At 28.8% G+C, this 21,552-nt stretch overlaps 1 protein-coding gene across 1 annotated transcript; it reads left to right on the forward strand.

Moving 5' to 3' along the window:
- Nucleotides 1-16,352: 16,352 nt before the first annotated feature.
- Nucleotides 16,353-20,464, forward strand: LOC126855596 (uncharacterized). The gene is made up of 6 exons (XM_050603402.1): nt 16,353-16,372; nt 18,014-18,446; nt 18,605-18,735; nt 19,035-19,179; nt 19,348-19,503; nt 20,111-20,464. The coding sequence occupies exons 2-6, from the start codon at nt 18,108-18,110 to the stop codon at nt 20,303-20,305; spliced, it is 966 nt and encodes a 321-aa protein (XP_050459359.1). The 5' UTR covers nt 16,353-16,372; nt 18,014-18,107; the 3' UTR covers nt 20,306-20,464.
- Nucleotides 20,465-21,552: the final 1,088 nt, after the last annotated feature.

Raw genomic sequence — 21,552 nt, forward strand, 5'->3', positions numbered from 1 at the left:
ATCGAAGATTACTTTCTCATCGTGACGTCTATCGCCGCGCGAACACGTTCATCAAGGTCTCATCTATAACAAGAGCCCCGGGAAGGACGTTCGCCGCTGGGGAGGAGAAAAAGAAGCGCGAGCGAGACCGTAAGTATATACATAATATCTTCAAGGTGATGCATTTTTACGTTGCATCGCGACCGCAGAGTTACTTTCAAGTGAGAAACGCGATGACGCGATGACGGTAGCAAAACGTCAATCATTAATCGGGCGGATTTTGCGTCCTTATTACGAAAGACGAGGACTTTTTACGCGTCTCGACCAAAGAAGTCGCGCAACTTTCTTAATAAAGTTGCAGTCTTATATCTGGAGTACTATGACACACACACACGCCCTATCGATAAAAGATAAGACATGCAGTTCGATGAAATATAATATTCGGAGCGAAATCCCCGGGTCAGGTAAACATGAATATATTTTCTATTGTCTGTGCATTTTTTTTATTAAAAAAGAGTTTGTTAGCCCCCGAAGTGATTTATCCTCACGTCGATGTAATGCACTTAATTGCGCTTTTTATCATCGATTTATTTCGCAAGTCGCGGCCAAATAACACGCCTTCGATTTAGCGAAAGTGTAATCGCCGATTTAATTACACGACCGTAGAGAGAAAGAGTGAGAGAGAGAGAGAGAGAGAGAGAGAGAGAGAGACAGAAGTTTTGTTTACGGAGAGAAAAGAGAGAGAGAGAGAGAGAGAGAGAGAAGAGAGATAAGTTATTGTTCGTGATCTCTCGGGGCTCTCGTAAGGTTCTCGGCGCGTCGCGATTACGAAAGCGGCGGTCGAAAATAAGAAGAAGAAAAAAAAAAAGCAATAAAAACACGACCGTCCGTCCGTATCGCGATGCAAGATGCAACCAGCGTGCATCCACGGAGGAGGAGAAGAGACGACGCCGCCCGTGCACATTATCCCCCTGCAATTACACGGAAGAGTCCGTACGTGCCCCGGCCCGGATTATACCACGTGAAACACAGCCTGCAACAAGTGTGTACGCACGGGGGAGAGGATGGGGAGGGGAGGAGGAGGGAGGGAGGGAGGGAGGTAGGGAGGGGGCGATCGGCGGGGACGTCAATCAAAAGTCGAAAGCCATTAATTGGCGTGGACGTGCACGCACGTTGTCGGGGTCGAAAGCGTGAGAGACGCGTACGTTTCCTCCGCGGGAGAAGAGGAGGATACCATCCTCTCGTCTTTCCTCGAGACGCGCACGAGGAGACCCAGATCCGAGAGCGCGTTTGCCTCGAATTGCGTTTGTATGCGCGAGCGCGCGTGTGTGTGCGTGCGTGTATATTTTCTTTCTTTCTTTTTTTTTTTTTTTTCCCTTAATCCGCGCACGATCTGGAACGCGGCGAAATGTGCGTTAATAACGATGACTCGTGAGCTTCGATCGAGATATCACGCACAAGTTCGAGATATTGAGGGATCGAGCGCGATTATTATACGACTCGATACGTAAGCAATAATCATCTGATATATATATATATATATATATATATATATATATATATATATACGCAATATAATCGCGAGATTGTATAAATTAAATTTTTAATAAATCCTTTTATTCGTAATTTCTCTTGCAACACATGTTTTATGCATACATATTTATTTAATTATTTATATAAGATATATATTCAGATTGAACATTTGTTTTGCATTTTAAAATTGTAAGTTAGCTTAAAGTTATTATTTATAAGAGATAACTATAGTATATTTTGCTTAAAAAATTATAGATATAATAATTATAATATTTTTGTATAATAAATATAAAATTAAATAAATATTTTTATATAACAATGATAAAACTAAATAAATATTTTTAAATAATAAAAATAAAATAAAATAATTAATTTTATATAATAAAAATAAAATTCAATAAATAATTTTATATACTAAATATAAAATTAATAATATATAAATAATAAAATTACTATAAGCTTCTTCCATTATATTTTATTACAATAATTAAAAATATATCATTCAAAGAGGGTTTATTTTCATCTCGCACTATATTTTATAAACAAATATATCATATTGCACACACGCTCTTTCTTTCACCGAATTTACCTTTATCAAAACAAGCGACTCGCTAAAGAAAGTTCTTAAGAAACTTCATCTCAGACGAAGTAAGTACCATCGCTCTGACAGACATGAGAACGAGGGGGGAAAACGGTTAATTTCTCCCGTCTGAAAAGTGCGCGAAAGGGGGAAAGGGCGAATTTTTTTGAGACACCCACGTGGCCGGGGGCGCCTTAACGTCATCGCTCCGAATAAACGCGCGAGATCTATCTCGCCGCGTTTTCCCTATAAATTTTCAGGGGCGCGATGCACGCGCGAGACAAGAGTCGGCGCACGCACGTGGGCGAGAACGACGCTTATGTCCTAACGATAATGGATACGGATATTGCGGTCCTTTAAGAAAGAGAGAGAGAGAGAGAGAGAGAGAGAGAGAGAGAGAGAAATGTAGAATAGGCAACGTACACGCCCGACTCTGTTACTCGCCGGCTTTATCGAGAGTAATACTACGTAGAGGATATCTCCCCGCGCCACCCAAGTGAGTTTCGTATTTCATCGTCGTGGAATAACCGAGCCGGGATTATTATCCCCGAACCCGTCATTATAAGTCTCGGTTTACACTGGGTGCCCCCGGGGTCTTCGTATTTCGTCCACAGGATTGCTGCACCAATTTCGAATCGCGATCTCCCATTAATTAAGATATCGAGGTAGCGATAACGATTTCGCGTCGAAAATAATCGTATTTGCAAGTAGCTTGAAATGCTTTGCGAGTGCGTGAATTTTTTTACAAAATTTTGATTTCAAGCTTACACTCTTAAAATTGTACATTAAAAAAGCTTTCTCCTTGAAAAATATTTTCATCTCGATATTTTTAATCCAGTATCTACTTTAAGCACAGAGTTAGATCAATTAAAGGAGACTTAATTTTAATTTTTAATTTTAATTAATTGAAATCTTAATTTTAATTTTAATCTTAATTTCTTTTTTTAATTATGTAATCTATAGTTTTGACAAAAACTGCTTTTCTAAATCTTTAACAATAAATGAAAAAATATATAAAGTAGGAGTTTAATTCCTACATGAAGTAAATCTGTCAAATTCCTCTTCTAGAATCCATAAACCCAAGGTAATTGAAATTGAAAAAAATTACCTTCAAATTAATCATAGAATTTGTTATTAAAGTGACATTCAGTGACTTTAGGATACTTCGTTAGCATAATATTTTTTTTTTTGTAAAACGAATAAAAAAAATGCTTAATTTATAAACTTAAAGGCTCGATATAACGAGTCGGTAATAAATACTGCAACATAATTTGAACAATAAAACGTCCTTATGAGAAAGGAAATGCTGATGGCCGCGTAAACGCTTGTAAAAAAGTAATTTATTCTCCTTTAATTACAACATTCAGGTTCGATAGAAGCTTGCCCGCTCCGCGAGTGACACGGTGGTTTTTGTATATTTTGGGAGAATAATTTCCTCAACGAAAGCCGTCAATTAACGCGTAAGACGCGCCTCGAAAATGCCTTTCGGTATCCGTATGTGGGTTAATACTGAGTTAAAGTACGACGCGTTATAATCGTGCCGATATTAAAACGTCGCGCCTCGCGAGATTCAGTAAAATGCAATTATTTCTTAACTTAATCGAGGCGTAAAACGCGCTGATCCGTTGCGGATCTTTAATCGAAATACGTGCACGAGCGCGTATATTATAATTGCGCATGATTTTCTTCGGATGATTAACACGTCGTTGATCATTCATCTCAAGTTCCTCGTCTCTTCTTTGCATTTTAATATTTTTTTCACTAACATACTTCTCGTCTCCTGCATTTATTATTATTCTTCAATATCTTTTTTAATATTTAATCGTAACATTTTTATCTTATCATGTACTTCGAACTATACTTTATTTTCTCTCTCTTTCTTTCTTTTATTCCCGCACGAAATTATTGCGACCATCGAACCGGAAAAGCCTCTATGTTCGAAGGATCTATCAAAATCTGCTCCTGCATGGGTTCCAATAAGATTATTGTACGTTACGACAGCGTAGAATTATTAAAGATATTTTTTTTCTTTTTAATTTCGATTTAATATCATTGTTTTTCTCGGTTTTGTTCGCCGATAAAACTAATAGCTATATCGTGCTTATATACAGATCAGGACAATGAAATTTCAAAGTCTTATAGGAAATTAAATTTGGAACAAACACATTCCATAAACATAGATTCAAAAACGTTTCGTTAAAAAATAGTAGATAAAATAAATTTTGAAAAACTATGTTTCTGATGATTATTAAAACTAACTTAAAAATCCTTCATTTATTTGAAAAAGATAACAAAATAAATCTGATGGGTAATTAAATGAGAAATTAAATTATAGTAAATTTTATTTAATTCTGATAAGACGATTAAAAGAAAATAAGTTTAAAGCAACGAAAAAAGCATTTTCGATGGTCTTTGTGTAAACAAAGTTCATTCGTAAACATTGCAAATGCAAATATAAAAATATTTTTATTAAATTTTGATTATAACTAATTATTTACAGAGAGTTTATTAGCTATAACTTCTTAACGAAGTGTTTTCTGCACCAGTATTATTTATATTTCAACAGATTTATTTTATATAGAATATCCTAGTCGAAATTTTGATTCTGTTTTCAACTTCAATTTTTTTATATTTAAAGTCTACTAAATTTAAACTGATTTAATTCTATTGCATACAAATAATTAAATTTTTATTTTGTCTTTCAAATAGAGAAGATAAATAAACAATTTTCTTCTTATTGTTAGAAATTTAACAAAAAGAGCCTCTGGCAAATCTATGGATTAATACTTTCCAAATAGAGCAATCTGATTATTTTAAGTATTAAAATAATTGTTATTTTAAAAATTGGAATCGAAAATAAGAGAAAACTTTCGACTCGAGTATCGAATTTTTATTTTGTACTTTAAATAGGTGGGGAAAAAATAATTTCATACTTAAAGATTATAATTTTTGACAAAATTAAATGTTAAATAATAGCGATCTGATCGCTCAAAGTAAATTAGATTGATAAAAATTGAGATCAAATGCAGACAAAAAATTCCACTCGGGTATATACACGTGGGCAAGAATATGCGAAGGATTTTTAAGAATACTGAACGCAGAGAGATGATGGAATAGGCACGCACGCGATAAGAGAGATCGGATATATCGTAAAACTTAATATTGCTATTAGCAGATTTTTACATACGCGCCGCTACGTACATTCTTAGGATATCTTGGCTGAGTTTAATTCGCGCAGAGTGTGTTCTTAGATTTATTTCCTTCATGCCTCGGCTCGGCATATTTGCGATACGTTCCTATCGAAGTAAATAAATGCGGCTGCGATGTAGGATAACGAGATGATAGAGGCTCGGCTGGAAAATCGAGACGACGCGTTTCCTCAAAGCGCGGAGAGCACGTGATCGCGCACGTGGTCCGCGTTACATCCACGAATAGTTTTATCGGTGCGTTATATGGGGGCACGATACGCCCCCCCCCCTCCCCCCGTTGATTTACGAAGTACAATACATATACCTACACCATCGTTCGAGTTTCAGCCTCTCGATCTCTCTCGATCTCTGAATCGCCGTAAAATGTCAGACGCGCTCGCGGTAAACGCAAATAGGTAATTAATAACTTGCGCCGAACATTTGTGCGTACACGCACGCACAAGAGGCGGCTCCGAGTGATACAACAAAGCGATCTATAAAACGGATTGTGAAATATAAAAATTCTACCGAAGGGAGTAGAAATAGAGGTTCGTAGAGGCTTCATTAAGCCTCGCGCAACGTGTCATCTGTCAAAAGGAAATGTCATCTAGGAAAAGTATTTTATTTATGTAGATTTTAGTATGCAAATATTTTGTATCTTTATTTTCTAATTAATTATTTCGTAAATAATTAATTTTTATTTTATTTTACTTTTGTATCTTATTTTATTTTATTTTTGTAATTTATCTGTATTTTTATTTTATTGTTAGGAAGTATACGAAAATTTTTTAGAATATAAAATTTATTTTCTCATATTCATTTATCGCATTATAAAAACATCACAAAATAAAATAAATAAAAAAAAAATGCGTTAAGTAAAAAATATTCCAACATTATGTTATGCAACAAAAAGTTTGAAAAAATAAAAATTGATATAAAATCAATACAGCTAGCGCCAAGTATAGTAAATTATATGCTATCAATTCATTATAGACACTAAATAAATTAGGTCTAAAATTAGTAAAGCACTTTTACACGACATATAGTTTAAAAAAAATTTTACGCAAATTTTAAGTCACATAGATGACCTTCACATCGAAGTAAGATATGAAAATTTGGCGTATCTAATGCCTTGTATTTAAGAAAAATATTATTAAAATATTTTAAAATATTTTAAATATTTTAAAAATAATATTTTAAAATATTTTAAAAATTCTTATAAATGTAAAATTTCAATATGTGTTCTAAAGGCTAAAAATCATTATAAAAAAAAAAAAAACTAAAGCAAAAGGCTTAGGAACAAAATAATAGAAACAAATGAAAGATCTAAAGTTATTGTCCAAGCTCAGGTAACATAGTCATAAAATTTCTTGGAAGCTATAACTCGACTACGTTACATTCTATTCACATTAGCATAATAAAAATATTTTCTAGGAAAATGTCAAATATTCGACCATTAGACATTGAAAAGGACAAAAAAGTAAAAATCTTGGTTCTTTTCATGTGTCCTGGTTAATCGTCAGCGATCATTAGTCAAAGTTAAAGTATTTGTAATTCCAAAAGCTTTACCTATTTAGAGAACCGGAGGTAAAAGACAGTTTTAAGACAGTGCTTATAGTAGAAGCATTGCGATAAGAAAAAATTGTAGAATCTCTCAAACTTACATTTGTATAAATATAAAATAAATATAAAAATAAATAACAAATAAATAAATATAAAAATAAATAAAAAAAAAAAATAAATTGTCTTGAGTTTTTATAACACTTCTCGCAATATATATTTCTTAATTTAGCTCTCATCATGAACGACGTGTATAAATATATGTGTATATAAACATAGGATATCATTTTATAAATTTTGTAAATTTTATATTGTAAAAAAATATATTTTGCTGTAGATTTAATTGAATAGAAAAATATCTAAAAAGAATTGTTTTATTATTTAAATTTTAAAAAATAAATAGAAGCAAAATATATCAAGAATTTATAGTATTACGTATTTTGGATCAAACAATAAATTCTTGCATTTTAATAAAAAAAAAAAGACCGACTTCGACATTCCACAATCGTGAATTGTATGATTTATTTTGTTATGATCAGAATAGAAATACTTTTACATAATCATTATTGTAAAATTGAAGAAACGAAATTGTTATTAATATAATATATTCATATAATCACTGTATAGTTAATATAGTAAATATAAATTTCTTTCGTAAAGTCAAGTTGCAATTTTTACAGATATTATTTCGAAATAATTTCTTGATATTTGAAAATTGCACTGTATTACGTAGCAAACAAACTTCAAACACTTTTTAGTCTCGCTTTTTTCTTTTTTTTTTTTTAGTTTTTTTTATCCACTATTTTTTATACCATTGTATGATGAGCCACATATCTTTTTCAATCTCAAATCTTTCCACTCTTTCCCTCATCTTTTCATTTCCCAATAATCGATTATATTATGAAAAAAATATTAATATATAATATCCACTATAAATAAATTTATAATAAATAAAATAAAATAAAATCTGCCAGTCTAGAGATTAGGAAAATGATGTGGACGTAAAATAGAATGCATCGCGCGATTATGCACTTTACGTACATACCCGGTGACATGAATAGCGAATATCCCTACGCGGAGTAACCGGGGCTCATTGTCTTACGGAAATAGTGCAAACGTTCGATTACGATTTTAGAATATACACACAGAACGGATACACATATATAGTTTATACGACATTCCGCATTGTTCTCAACAAAACGGACCGGACCAACGGTCGAATCAATAATCCGGCGCCGACCATTCGGCGAGACTCCGCGGCCTTTGTATCCGCGGTTACTTGTTGTTTGTCTCACCACTAGTCCCGGAGAGAAAGACAGAGAGAGAGAGAGAGAGAGAGAGAGAGAGAGAGAGAGAGAGAGATATTTCGAGGGCGTTTCACGCGTGTCTGTGCGATAGGAGCAACCAACCTTCCCGCTGATTTATACGCGCGTACACATTTCGCATTATAGTACTTATTAAGTTGTCCGAGCGAAAGGAGAAAATAATATATCCGCCATCTCTATGCTTAGATAGTAATCCGATGTCTCGGACGGCCGGCAAAATGCGGCACGCTTCTTAACATTGCTGTAGGTATCTTTGAAATCAAGTATCGTGGCCGCGTAACCAGCGCAAAATGATATATATATATATTTTTTTTTTTTTTGAAAAAATGCAAATTCGTGTTTCGTCAAGTAAGATATATTATTTTAATAATTTGTTATTAATGAGAAATATGAATATAATTTTATATCATATTCATTATATTTTAATATTGTATATTAATTATTAAATTTATTAAATTTATTATATTAATTAAAACACTACAAAAAATAATAATTAAATATAAATTAAAAATATATATTATATGTAAATAAATATTTAATTATAAAAATGGCATAATATTCAATTATCATAATTATAAATTATGGAGGACACAAGATTATAAATATTTTTTACAATTATATCAAAAATATAAAATATATATGAAATATATAAAATAAAAAATATATAAAATAAAAATATATATATATATATATATATATATATATATATATATATATATAAGTATAGCATCTCGATGTGTAGTAATATATTTGGGATAAATAAATAAATAGTAAGATATATTATTTTAATAATTTGTTATTAATGAGAAATATGAATATAATTTTATATCATATTCATTATATTTTAATATTGTATAATAATTATTAAATTTATTAAATTTATTATATTAATTAAAACACTACAAAAAATAATAATTAAATATAAATTAAAAATATATATTACATGTAAATAAATATTTAATTATAAAAATGGCATAATATTCAATTATCATAATTATAAATTATGAAGGACACAAGATTATAAATATTTTTTACAATGATATCAAAAATATAAAATACATATGAAATATATAAAATAAAAAAATAAATAATATACGATATATATGGTCAACACAAACAAATCTCAGATAATTCAACCCGCTGAAACATATCCAGGAAGCGAACATCGCGCGCGCCTTGTTACGATCGTGTAAGAATTGCATTGTTCGCCGTGTCATTGCAAGGCGTGGCACTTTGCGCACCAAGGAAGCATACTGATACGCCGGAGATGATGATAGCGTAGCGAGAAAGCCTCTCGGGCTTTTCTATCGCGGGTAGAACCTTCGTGTTATCCTGATACCGCGGAAGCGCTTTCAGGATTAGTTGCAGTCAGCTGCTTCGCGTGACACATTGCTCGTCTTTCTCCAACACAGCTATTAGCAAGAGAAACAAATGTATACATACGTATGGGTCATATATTTCTGTCCCCCTCACAAATTTTCAAGCAATTTGTCTTTTAATTAAATTAAAGCATTTTGTCTCGGATCTTCATACTCATTCAAGATACTGTAACTTATTGTTAGTTATCAAAATTGATTGAGGAATTTAAAGAATTCTGAAAAGTTTTCTCGTAAGTCGTATTTCAATTGATCTGTGAACACAAAAAATAATAAATATCAAATGTCAGCAACAAAATTATAAATTAGTTGATAATGGTATTGCTTTAAGTTCTGAAATCTCTCTCTTTCTTTCTCTCTCTTTCTCTATCTCATGTAGCGCATAAATTTTTTTCTAAAATACAGAATAAATTCTAATTAGAATATTGGAAAAAATTAGTTACAGATACATATGTCATATTATATATATATTGCAAATAAAGCTTTTCAGACAAGAGATAAAGCTGAAATGATGCAGAAATTCGCTTTCTTTGGTAAGTTAGATTAAATAAAAGGTACTTTATGAAATTGGATAGAAAATCTCATATTTACACCTGTTTTTAACGGAATAAAAAAATAAATCTACATTTATTTATTATTATTATTATATTTAAATTTCCATCTAAATATAAAATTTACGGGATATATAATATTTACAAAGCGCACGCCCAATTTCTACCTCACGCTTTAAATATTCTGTTTAATTGTAATGCAAAAAATAATCGGAAAAGAATTTTGAAAAAAAAAAAAAAATATTAGAAAAAGCAAATGGGATTTGCTCGATAAAATCGCGTTTTCCAAACAATTGTACACTTTCTGAATCTTCGAATCTTGTACAGATTTCCCAACCGGAATCTGTAAGTCCTTTGGAAAATCTCTGATCACATCCCTTTCGTCCTTCCTCGTACTTAACTGTAACAGCGCGCAGATTTATTACCGATCGCGGAAACAGTTGGGGAAAAATACATCGTCCGCAATAAAATCGTCCTCTTTTATTAAATACCGGTCTATCGCTCCATTCGCACACATCATTGACGGACTCGGTTTTTAATCGCGCGCTTTTTCCCACCGTACGAGAGCGAGTCACACGAGCGTCCTCGTAAAAACGAAGGATATATAACAGACCACCATAATCCTGTTTTCCGCCCGGTTCATCCATCCTCTCTCGCTATCTCTCTATAACTGTATATTTCGCTAAAATAAAAACCGGCGGCAATATCGCGCCGAGAAACAGACAGACAGAGAGAGAGAGAGAGAGAGAGAGAGAGAGAGAGACCCGCCACGCAAGTCTTACACCCTCTTTTCGTCTTCACGGTTGACCTCGCGGTATCGCGATTGTCGTAAACGATAAAAGAACGCACACATACAAGCATTGGTGTTTTTTGACATGTATATTGAGTGCTGGAGCGAACCTGGCATGTCCTAATCGAGAATGCTCCGATTCTCACGTACAGACTTGGCATGTTGTTTCGATTCTTCGGCAGTCGAAGTCGGAGAATCTCTCTTTGTTAAGTTTTTTCTAAGCGTTTTCTTGATCTTTGAACTTTATTTGACGTTATCGGATGTGTCATCTATCGTGACGGCTCTTACAGAAATTATGTGATAGTTTTAGGTGGCTGGCTGGCTCTGATGTAGTTCGAAAAAAAAATATTATTGTTTATTTTATAATGATATCTACATATAAGTATCTTATCTATGTACGATAAAATTTATTTTGCCAAATTTCTTTTGCATCTCTGTAAAATTATTAAAACAGCAATTTTTTGATTGAATTTATTTGCAAACATTTCTTCTACTGTATAATTTTTCTAAATAATAAAGATAATTATTAAAGATAACTAAAAAAATATTTGTATTATTCTTGCTTTAATATTCGTTGTTATTTAATTATCTTGTTAATCATCAAACTACACGTTCTTTAAAATCGAGGTTTACCCTTGCTTTAATTTTTGTATTCAATTTTTGTATTTTTTTTTTTCAATTTTTATATAGAATAATTTATTTGTATATATGTATGTTATTTTAATAGCAAATCATAATAGCAGATTTAATTCAAGCTCAAGTTTTTCTTATCAAAACCTTGTCGAGAAAAGTTAACATTTTTTTGAAAATTTCCAATTTTTTCCACAATATATCTTTATATAATTAAACCTGACAAATTAAAATTTTATTAAAAAAAACTCTAGCTAAAAAATTAACTGAAACATTAGATTTTATTAATTTTTTACAAAATTTAGTTTGCAAAAAGCTTTCCAATTGTTTATAATTCAAAAATTATTGATGCCTCGATATATTCGCTGGAGGAAAATTGTCTTAAAAAAGAATCATAATATAGTTTAAATATATATATATATATATATATATATATATATATATATATATATATATATATATATATATATATATAATATATAAGGTGTAAAAAAAATCGTGATACAAACAAAATGAAGATGATTCCTGCAAAACCAATTGAAAGAGTTTCTCAAAAAGAAAAAGTTTGTATTTGTAGGTGAAAAATCCATCCCCAAGTTGGTAGCACCAACGATTTCCGATACATTCTACTATATATAGCAATACATCATATTTTAATAAACGGCAAAATATTTTCTAGGGAAGGGAAAACATGTTTCATGCGCTCTTTTGTACGATTTATTTACATTGCGTGTCTATTAATAAATATATATTGCCTTCGCGCGCGATCGGATAGAGCAGAAATGAATTATGCTCACGCGATACTCGCGCGTATCATTTAACGGTCATTGATAAACGCTGTCGCGTCTTCTCTTTGACGTTCCAATTCTCACGCGTTCATAGTCCTTGCCACCGCTCGAGAAGAACGGATCCCATTTGAAAATATATATATATATATATATATATATATATATATATATATATTAAAATGTATATGTATATATTTAGACGAGACTTCGTCTGAGGAATTCATTCCTCAGCGAAGCGAAATAATTATTCGCGCCGCGGTGGGAAAATTATTCCCAGCGAATCGATCGCACCGGAAGTGAAAAAAAAAAGAAAAATAACGCGATAGCCTCGCATGACTCGTTCGTGAGAGATATTGATTAATCCTTTCACTGCCACATAACATCTTTTTTCTTTTACGGCGGAAAACACGGCGCGCTGACGTCACGAATCGTCCATCGATCGCATTAAAGAGCACCGGAAGTCTCCTGTCGATTATGAGCGTTCGAATATCTGCGAATGAATTTTACAGCGATATTCAGTTTGCAGATTTCACGAAATAAGAGAGAGGTTTGTAAAAGACAATTTTTTAGTAAACGTAATAAATAAATATTTAATTATTATTTATATGTTATTAATTATATAATATATATAAAATTTGGTATCTACTACATAATATAAATATATGTATGTATATAATATATATTTAAAATAAATTTTTTTTTTATTATACAAATTAATAATATTATATATTATATTTCATAAATATTTATTAATTACTCTACTATAAATATTAATAAAATTATATGAATAAATGTCTTCTTAAATATTTGAAAAAAAAAAAAAAATGTGCGTCCAAGATACTACTAGAAACGACGATACATAGTTAATAGATGAATTGATTTTAAATAGAAATTTCAATGTTCTTTACTTTGGAATGAATCACGTATTCTTGGCGGCGGGCAAGAAATGATCCGGAGGTCGATCAATCATCAGTGATATTACGCGTCATTCTCGCGAGCACCGATGCCGGCGCTGCAGAAATCGAGCGCCGACTTTTCTTCTGCAATCTTGCCAGCTGATCGTCGTAATCGCTCTTATGGTGCACAATAAATTCAATCAAGTGACTTACATAATGCATTTCGTGGATGCAGTTGATCTATCGCGCTCGAACAGCTGAAAGGAGGCGATAAAAAAAATTCGAAATTCGATATTTATCTCCTCAGTATTTCATTCTTTTATCATACAAGAATGTAATGTCTCTGAGGATTCATTGAAACCGAGAGAAAGGAGAGATAAAACGAAATAAATAAAGAATAAATTTAAAAATTAAAAAGATAAAACAAGATGACTAAAAAGGATAATTCTAAGAATTAATTGCAGAAATAAAATTTAAAAAATCTTTTACATTCTTATTTATTTACAAATACATTTTTCACATCTATTTACACAAGCTTTTTATACCACGAGCTAGAAAGAAATACTTTCATTCTGTAACTCTTATTAAAATTCTACGATTAAATCTTCAAGCGTTGCTCGCGATTTTCAACTACAAAAAAAAAAAATGGATAGACGTTTTATCCTTTGCGCGAAATTGCTCTCTCGTGTGTTACGGCGCGACGATAGTCACGCGATATTCAAGCGTGAAGAAAAGGAAGATGCAAAACGAGTCGGGATGGGTTTCTCTCCTCGGTGGTGAATTTCTCTCGCCAGCTGCTACCGCTTATCTCGAAGCCGTCACGAAGAGTCGGTCGACGTGTCTCGACGTTGCGACAATTTTGGCGAACGTATCTTCGGACGAAAAACAACTAGTGTTTTGTATCTTCGCGTTAAAAAAAAAAAAATTATTATTTGTCTCTTCTCGTATGTACGGGCGAGACAGATATCTTACGTCATATAAATCTATTTTTAGACAATTTTTAGATTTTTTAGACTATCGACGTCTTTAGACGTCATATAAACTAATTTTTAGACAAAAATAATATTTTTTTAGATAAATAATAATTATATTTAAAAGGAGAAAAATACTGTGCGTTACATGAGCGTCAGAGTGTATGTTTAGTCACTTTATGTCAGTGTGTATCATTATCGCGAATGTTATAGATATCTTTGAAACTCATTAATTAGAACAATGAAAAAAAGATTTTGATGTTAAAAATTTAAATTTTAATTGGTAACAATCAAAATTTTCATTGGTTACAATAATTAACAAAATAAAATAAACTCTTTCAAAATTAATAAATAAATAAAATGTTTTTGTAAATAAAAGCGATCAGACTGTTCTCTCTTATGTTATATATAATGTTATATATATATAAATATTTATTTCTATAATGTTTATTTATATAGTAATATATAAACATTTTTCTTATATTTATTTATTTCAATTATAACTTATAAAATATTTTACTCAGTATAAATAATTATATCTTTTCATATTTATATAACCGTGTCTTTTTCTTGTTATTTTCAACTTTTATGTTTTTTATCAGCGTATTATAATAATTAATTATATCTATTTAGAGATTATAAAGATTATGTGAACACATTTCTTTTATCTTCAAATCTTCTTTTGGTTTTTATTATCATTTTAATAGCATGTGTGGAATGAAAAATATTTCTTCTCATTTAATTTTTATTTAATTTTTTTTATTTAAATATGATTTAAAGGAAAAAAACTTAAATAATACAAGATTATCGTAACAGATTAATAATAACACATTGTGCATATATATATATATATATATATATATATATATATATATATATATATTATACAAATTACTATCTATTACTATTGTTACTGATACTATAATTTCTTTTTTTAAGATTAATCATATTTTTTTTTAATAAAGAAGTCTACATTTTGTTATTTATAAATTTCTTAATTTGTTTTGAATTTGTTCTGTTATAAAAATTTAAAACAAAGAATGTTGAAATGCTTTAAATAAACAATTTTAATTTTTCTTGAATATGAGAATTTACAGAAAGTTATTTTATATGTCAAAATTGTTAGCTGTACGGACTCTTCAATATTACTTCAAAAAATTTTATAAATAAAAATCAAATTTTACGATGTCTAGCAAGAATTTCAAAAAACTTTTTAGACAAAAGTTTTTAGACAGAAAGAAAATATATAAATAAAGAAGACTGGACAAGAAACTAGAGACAAAAAGATTTTACATATACAATAATTTTAGTCTCGTGAGTGTGTGTGTGTGTGTGTGTATATCTTAGATTTATTTAACAAAAGTTTTATGTTCATATCTTGAGAAAATTAAAATAGAAAAATGGAAAGGCATAACGAAAATATTTCCCAGAATAAAATACTTTAAAATATTTCACTCTAATCAAACAAACATACGCTTAGAATTAGCCTCAGAGTAAAGGTTTATGACTTTCTCTTGTATGAGTCAGAACCATATGCTACCTTTTCAAGCGAAAAATAAAAAGAAAGAAAACAAATATATGATAATGGGTAACTGAAAATGAAAAGAATGAAAAATTCCTTCGAAGTATCATTAGAGCAAAATCTTAAATGCCATAAATTCGAAGGTCAGTGAGGAAAGATTACTTTTTCTTTAACGTATTCCCTTTTGTTTGGCTCTTTTAGTTTGATCAATGAAAACCAAGAAATTTTTTCTCTTTATCCTAATTGACGAAACGTTTCGGAATATTTCGAATTTTTACCTGGGCAAAGTACTTCTGAATCATACCAAACAGAGCGCACGCTACAGACGCATCGCAGAACAAACTTTGTGCGCACCTTCGTGATTTGTTATATATTACATATATATGTAAAATATATATATGTAAATTCTTACAAAATCGAAATAGTGAAATAGAGTTAATAACGCTTGTTGCCAGGTGTAAATTATTATATTATTAAATTTTTTCCAATGGCAACTATAACACAATTGCCCGAAGAGATAATTATTTTTATTCTGGAAAACGAAACCATCAGCATGGAAGATGTCACGAATTTTAAGTGCACGTGTCGGAGATTCTGGCAGATGCTCTACAAGAAGAAGAAATATTAAGAAATATTAAGAAAAAATATTAAGAAATATTTTGGGAGAAGAAATATTATCAGAGGTATTTTTCATTTATTTCATCTAATTTGTGGCTATACACTCGATAGATTTTTGTCATTTAACAAAGCAATAGTAAAATGCGGAAATAGTAAAAAGAGTAAAACTAAAGTTATTAGTTGTTATTTCAATAATTTAAATTGTGTGTGTGGGTGTGTGTTTGTTGATTCAGTGAAAATTAAGCATGTTTTTGATGTTGCAATTTAATAGGAAATTGTAGTAAAAAATAAAGATTTAGTAAAATCAAAATCTCCATACATCTAAGGGCTTGATGAGTCATTATCCAATCTATATATTTATCAATGTATTCCAAGTTTTCTGATAAACATAGTTTGCTATTATTTATAATTAATTATTTTCATAGATTATGCTTTCAACTTTTCTTTATCTAGGCTTTATTATTAAATTAGGAGCAGAAAATATTATTCTATTTTTTTATATTTTCTTTTATTATAACAACGTGTGTATCATTTTAAAAGAAATTATTCTAAATTATGAAAAATGTAGATCAGAAATAAACTTTTGTATTGTTGTATTAATCAGCTTTATTATATTTGTTTTATTTTATTTTATGGTTAAGAAGAAGTTTATTTTATTTTATATATAAGACATAAAGTACGCTATATTCAAGTTTCTCTTATAATTTTTTATATTTTAATTTTAAAGTTTGCTATAATATCATTGCTGATTATGTATAAAAGTTTATTTATATATTAATATTTAAACATTTTTTTTACATCTCTAATATGTCTTATAAAATATTCTTCTTATTCTTCATAAATAATTATATATTTTTATACTTAAATATCCAAATCTTTTTGTAATTTTTAACTTTTATGCTCTCTACAAATTCATAAAGTATAATAGTAATTAATTATATCTATTTAAAGATTATAAAGATCATGTAAACATTTCTTTTATCTTAAAATTTTCTTCCAGTTTTTACTCTTATTTTAATAGCATGTGTGGAATAAAAAATATTCTTTTTCATTTAGTTTTCACTTGATTTCTCTTATTTAAATTGAAGGAACTTAAATGATGATGAGATTATTGGAGCAATAGTTATAGCAACAGTTAAAAATACATTGTGCAAATTACTATTTTCAGATTAAATTATATTATTTTTTAAATAAAAAATCTATATGCTTATTTATAAATTTTATAATTTGCTTTGAATTTTAATGTATATGTGATTATTAAATTTATATGTATTTTAAAAAATATAGTTTTTAAAATTTATGGCTGATATTATGGCGTTATGTAATATTATATTTGAGTATTTTCATTTTTTTTTTCTTAATTTTAGTTGCCTTACAGAAGAAGAAAGGTATAACATAGAAAAAAATAATAAAGTATTTTGTCATATCGAGTTAAAATAAAAAATAAAAACAGCATTATATTATATCCACGAGTTACAATATTATGCATACGTGATGGCAGAAAATAAGTCAAGTTTTACTAACATAAAACATTTGATATTTCTACTGCGCTTAATTGCAGAAGATTCTATAATATATAATTTTATGTGCGATGAGATAAATAAAAATTATGCACTAAAATCAAGGTAAAAAATGCAGTAAATTAAATTGTTATTAACATCATAAATCAATGTAATTACTGTATTTAATATGTAATTCTTTTTCAGCAAACTGTTTTTTAATTTGACAAATGAATATTACTTTAAAAGAATTTTTAACTGTTTAAAGTATTATCGTTTTATATACAAACAAATAAAACTTATGAATATGCCGAAGACGAAAATTCTTTTGGAAGAACAATTAACTATCGTAGCGCAATATTTTCAGCCACATGTCTCTTATTGGGCTATAAAAACGTGGCTAAATGAAATAGCGTTTGCAGTATTATCTCGTCTGATGGAAAAATATCCAGCTCATTCAATTTTCTCTGCGACTTCAAAGCAACTTTCTTTTTGGCGCAATAACAACATTCATGACAATTTCTGGAATAAAACAGAATCAAAGCAAATTTTATGTATTCTGGAAGAATATATATTTTCAAAATTAAATATCTATCGATTATTAATAACATTAAATCTCAAAGCCAAATACATAAAACATGTAAGTTATTTTAAATTATGTCAAATTACAATAATAATATAATAATAATAAAAGTATGATAACAATTATCATTATAATATCTGTTGCGTAAATATAACGGTAATATTTATATTTTATATATATTTTATATACAATTTATTTAATAAAATTTTTAACAGTTTACAGAATCTTTTATTGACAGAAAACATTTATTGACTATCACGTATCACATCGTAGCTAGAAGACTCGGCGTATGTTGCTATCTAATAAAATATAAAGATAATATTGGAATCATGTGGAAACCAAAATAGTAAGTAGAATTTCAGTTTATTGCTAAATTTTTTAAAATATTTCTGGATATATATACTCATGTTGTACATAAATATATATTATATATGCACTTTTTTTTTTTAAACTTTTCTATGGTTTCTTGCTTATTTGACTTAAATGAAAAACGAAAGAGAAGAGTGTAGCATAAAAATATTTTTTTATTTAATTTAACAAAACAATTTCTGTATATTATATACATACGTACGTAAAAATAGTAAAATGTTAGAAAAATTATGAGTCTTAATTATGATGCATATAAATTATTGTTTTTATTTTCAGTAATACAAGTATTGGGTGTAATACAGAATTCTTTTATCTAAGTCCGAGCCCTAATCTATTTTATCCATTGAACGTTATCAGGCAATTATATCGAAATAATAATGTATTCTTTTCTGCGCCTGTCCATTTATTCAGTCATATTTCGGTTGATAATTTTTTATATTAATTTTAATAAAAATCCAACCATCAATTATAATTTTTGCAAATAATGTTTATTCAATAATGCTTAATATATTTAAAATCAATGTGTAAAAGTAATGAATTTCTTTTTATTATTTTATCTTTAATCAAAGTTTTTTTTACTTTTTTTTAGATAACACGTTTTATAATGAGTAATTACCTTCTAAAATATCATCAAAAATATTGCAGGGATTTCAATATTATTTTCATTTTACTATACCGATATTTTGCAGTAGACAAGCCCATAAATATTGAAAATATATACGAAATGATTATAGATACAATAGAGGTAAGTTGTAACACATCGTATAATGTGCTACTAAATATATTCATATATTTAACAAATGAAAAAATTATATTATTTAAAATTATACTAGTTTACAAGGTTTTCTGCCAGAGTATTTGAACACTCTTTCTAGAGTAATTTTCAATAGTAAGCACATATCTGCCATCAAAACATTTCTATCGGTTCTGATTTTCGGGATATAAAAATAGTCATTTTTATAATATATACAGTAAACTTTTGTTAAAGTTAGAAACATATTTTAATTATTAAACATTAATTTTTTGTTACGCGTCTGCATTATATTTTTGTGAATAAACGCGATCCAATATATTGAAACTGTGAAGAAAACTGGAAGGCTACTAACTTACTATGTCTAAAAAAATTGACTCAATGAAATTTTTCTGATGGCAGATTTATATATATATATATAAATTTAATCCCAAAATTCATCCCAAAATACATTAAAAAAAATATTTATTTCACTTCTGGCATTAAAAGAAATGTGAAAGATATGTAAATTAGTATGTTATTTATAATATAAATCATTACATTATTTTAAAAATTGCTTGCAACAAGAAATGCATTGAATTTTGTTATTATGTTTCCACAGGTTAATTCTGAGAAAGGCAAAAAATCAGTAAAAAGAAGGACAAAAGAAATTAAATTCGCTGTTGGAATGGTAGTACGTCATAGGTGGACAGATCATTTTTCTAATAGCCATGACGGCGTAATTATTGGGTGGCACGATAAATGTGACGAAATGTTCCTAAACAAAATAAAGAGCCCTTTTTTGCTTCCATTTTAACGATGTTTTCCATTCAGTCATATTGGTCAATGTGAGAAATTTTTATCCAGTGCCCATCGACATCACTATATCCTTCTCACCGAGAATAATGAGATAAGTTATGCGCAGCAAGGTATAATTATTTTAGTAGCGTTTTTACAAATCACATATGTAATTTATGATCTTTTATCTGTATAATGTAAAAACATATTTTTTCTTAATTTTAGATCATCTGTCAATATGTCCACCAAAAGAAATAAATCATATGGAAATTGGAAGATACTTCTCCAGTTTTGGAGGGACTCATTATATACCAAATGAAAACTTAAGACAACAATATCCAGAAGATACTGCTGCAATAATCAAATTACTTGCTAATAATAATTTTTATTAAAATGTACAGCTGTTATCTCAACAATATTTTTCAATTTTAATTCACATTATGAATGACATGTGTACTATACAATATATATATATATATATATATATATATATATATATATATATATAATTTTATTTTATAAATTTTGTAAATCTTACAATATAAAAAAGTACATTTTATTGTAGATATAAATAAAAAAAAATAAATGTTGTATTGCATCAAAGTTTGTGTAATTTATTAATATGTACTTAAAAATTAAAAAATTAAAATGAAAAATTTGAAAGAAAATTATTATGAATAAAATAAATATCGATATTCTGTACATGGAAGAATTTCAAAAAATTTTTTTTTGTAAGTAAAGTTTGTTAAATAGCTTTAATGATTCTCAAAATATGTAATTAAAAGTTTTATATGTATTTAAAAATATTATATTGCTAATTATTATTTTTTATATTTAATAATATGAGAAAAAAGAAATTTTGATAAAAGCGTGAATAAAAATAAGGTAAATATTTATGGAACATTTAAAATTTTATTGTATTACTTGTATTATAAAAAAAGAAAAAGAAAGGAGAACAAAAATTATTTTATTAAAATTTCAATATTTGTTGACACGGCAAACACAAAATGAAACAGCAATGACTCCTCGCAGCGAATTCTAAAGCAATTACTTCGTGGAGATACTTAATTAAATTTTGAAAATAATTTATAGAAAAAAAATCTCTCTTTAACTACATGATTTTTCAAAATTCAAGCTGTCGATCAATTAAAATCCCCAAACAAATTTTTTTGGTGTCTTTTTATTACAACAATAGGCAAACTAAAAATGAAAAAACGAAAAAATTCCTTTAAAGTAAGAGCAAGATCTTAAACGCCATAAATCCCT

This window comes from Cataglyphis hispanica, chromosome 16, assembly GCF_021464435.1.
Source record: "Cataglyphis hispanica isolate Lineage 1 chromosome 16, ULB_Chis1_1.0, whole genome shotgun sequence".
Classification (NCBI taxonomy): domain Eukaryota; kingdom Metazoa; phylum Arthropoda; class Insecta; order Hymenoptera; family Formicidae; genus Cataglyphis; species Cataglyphis hispanica.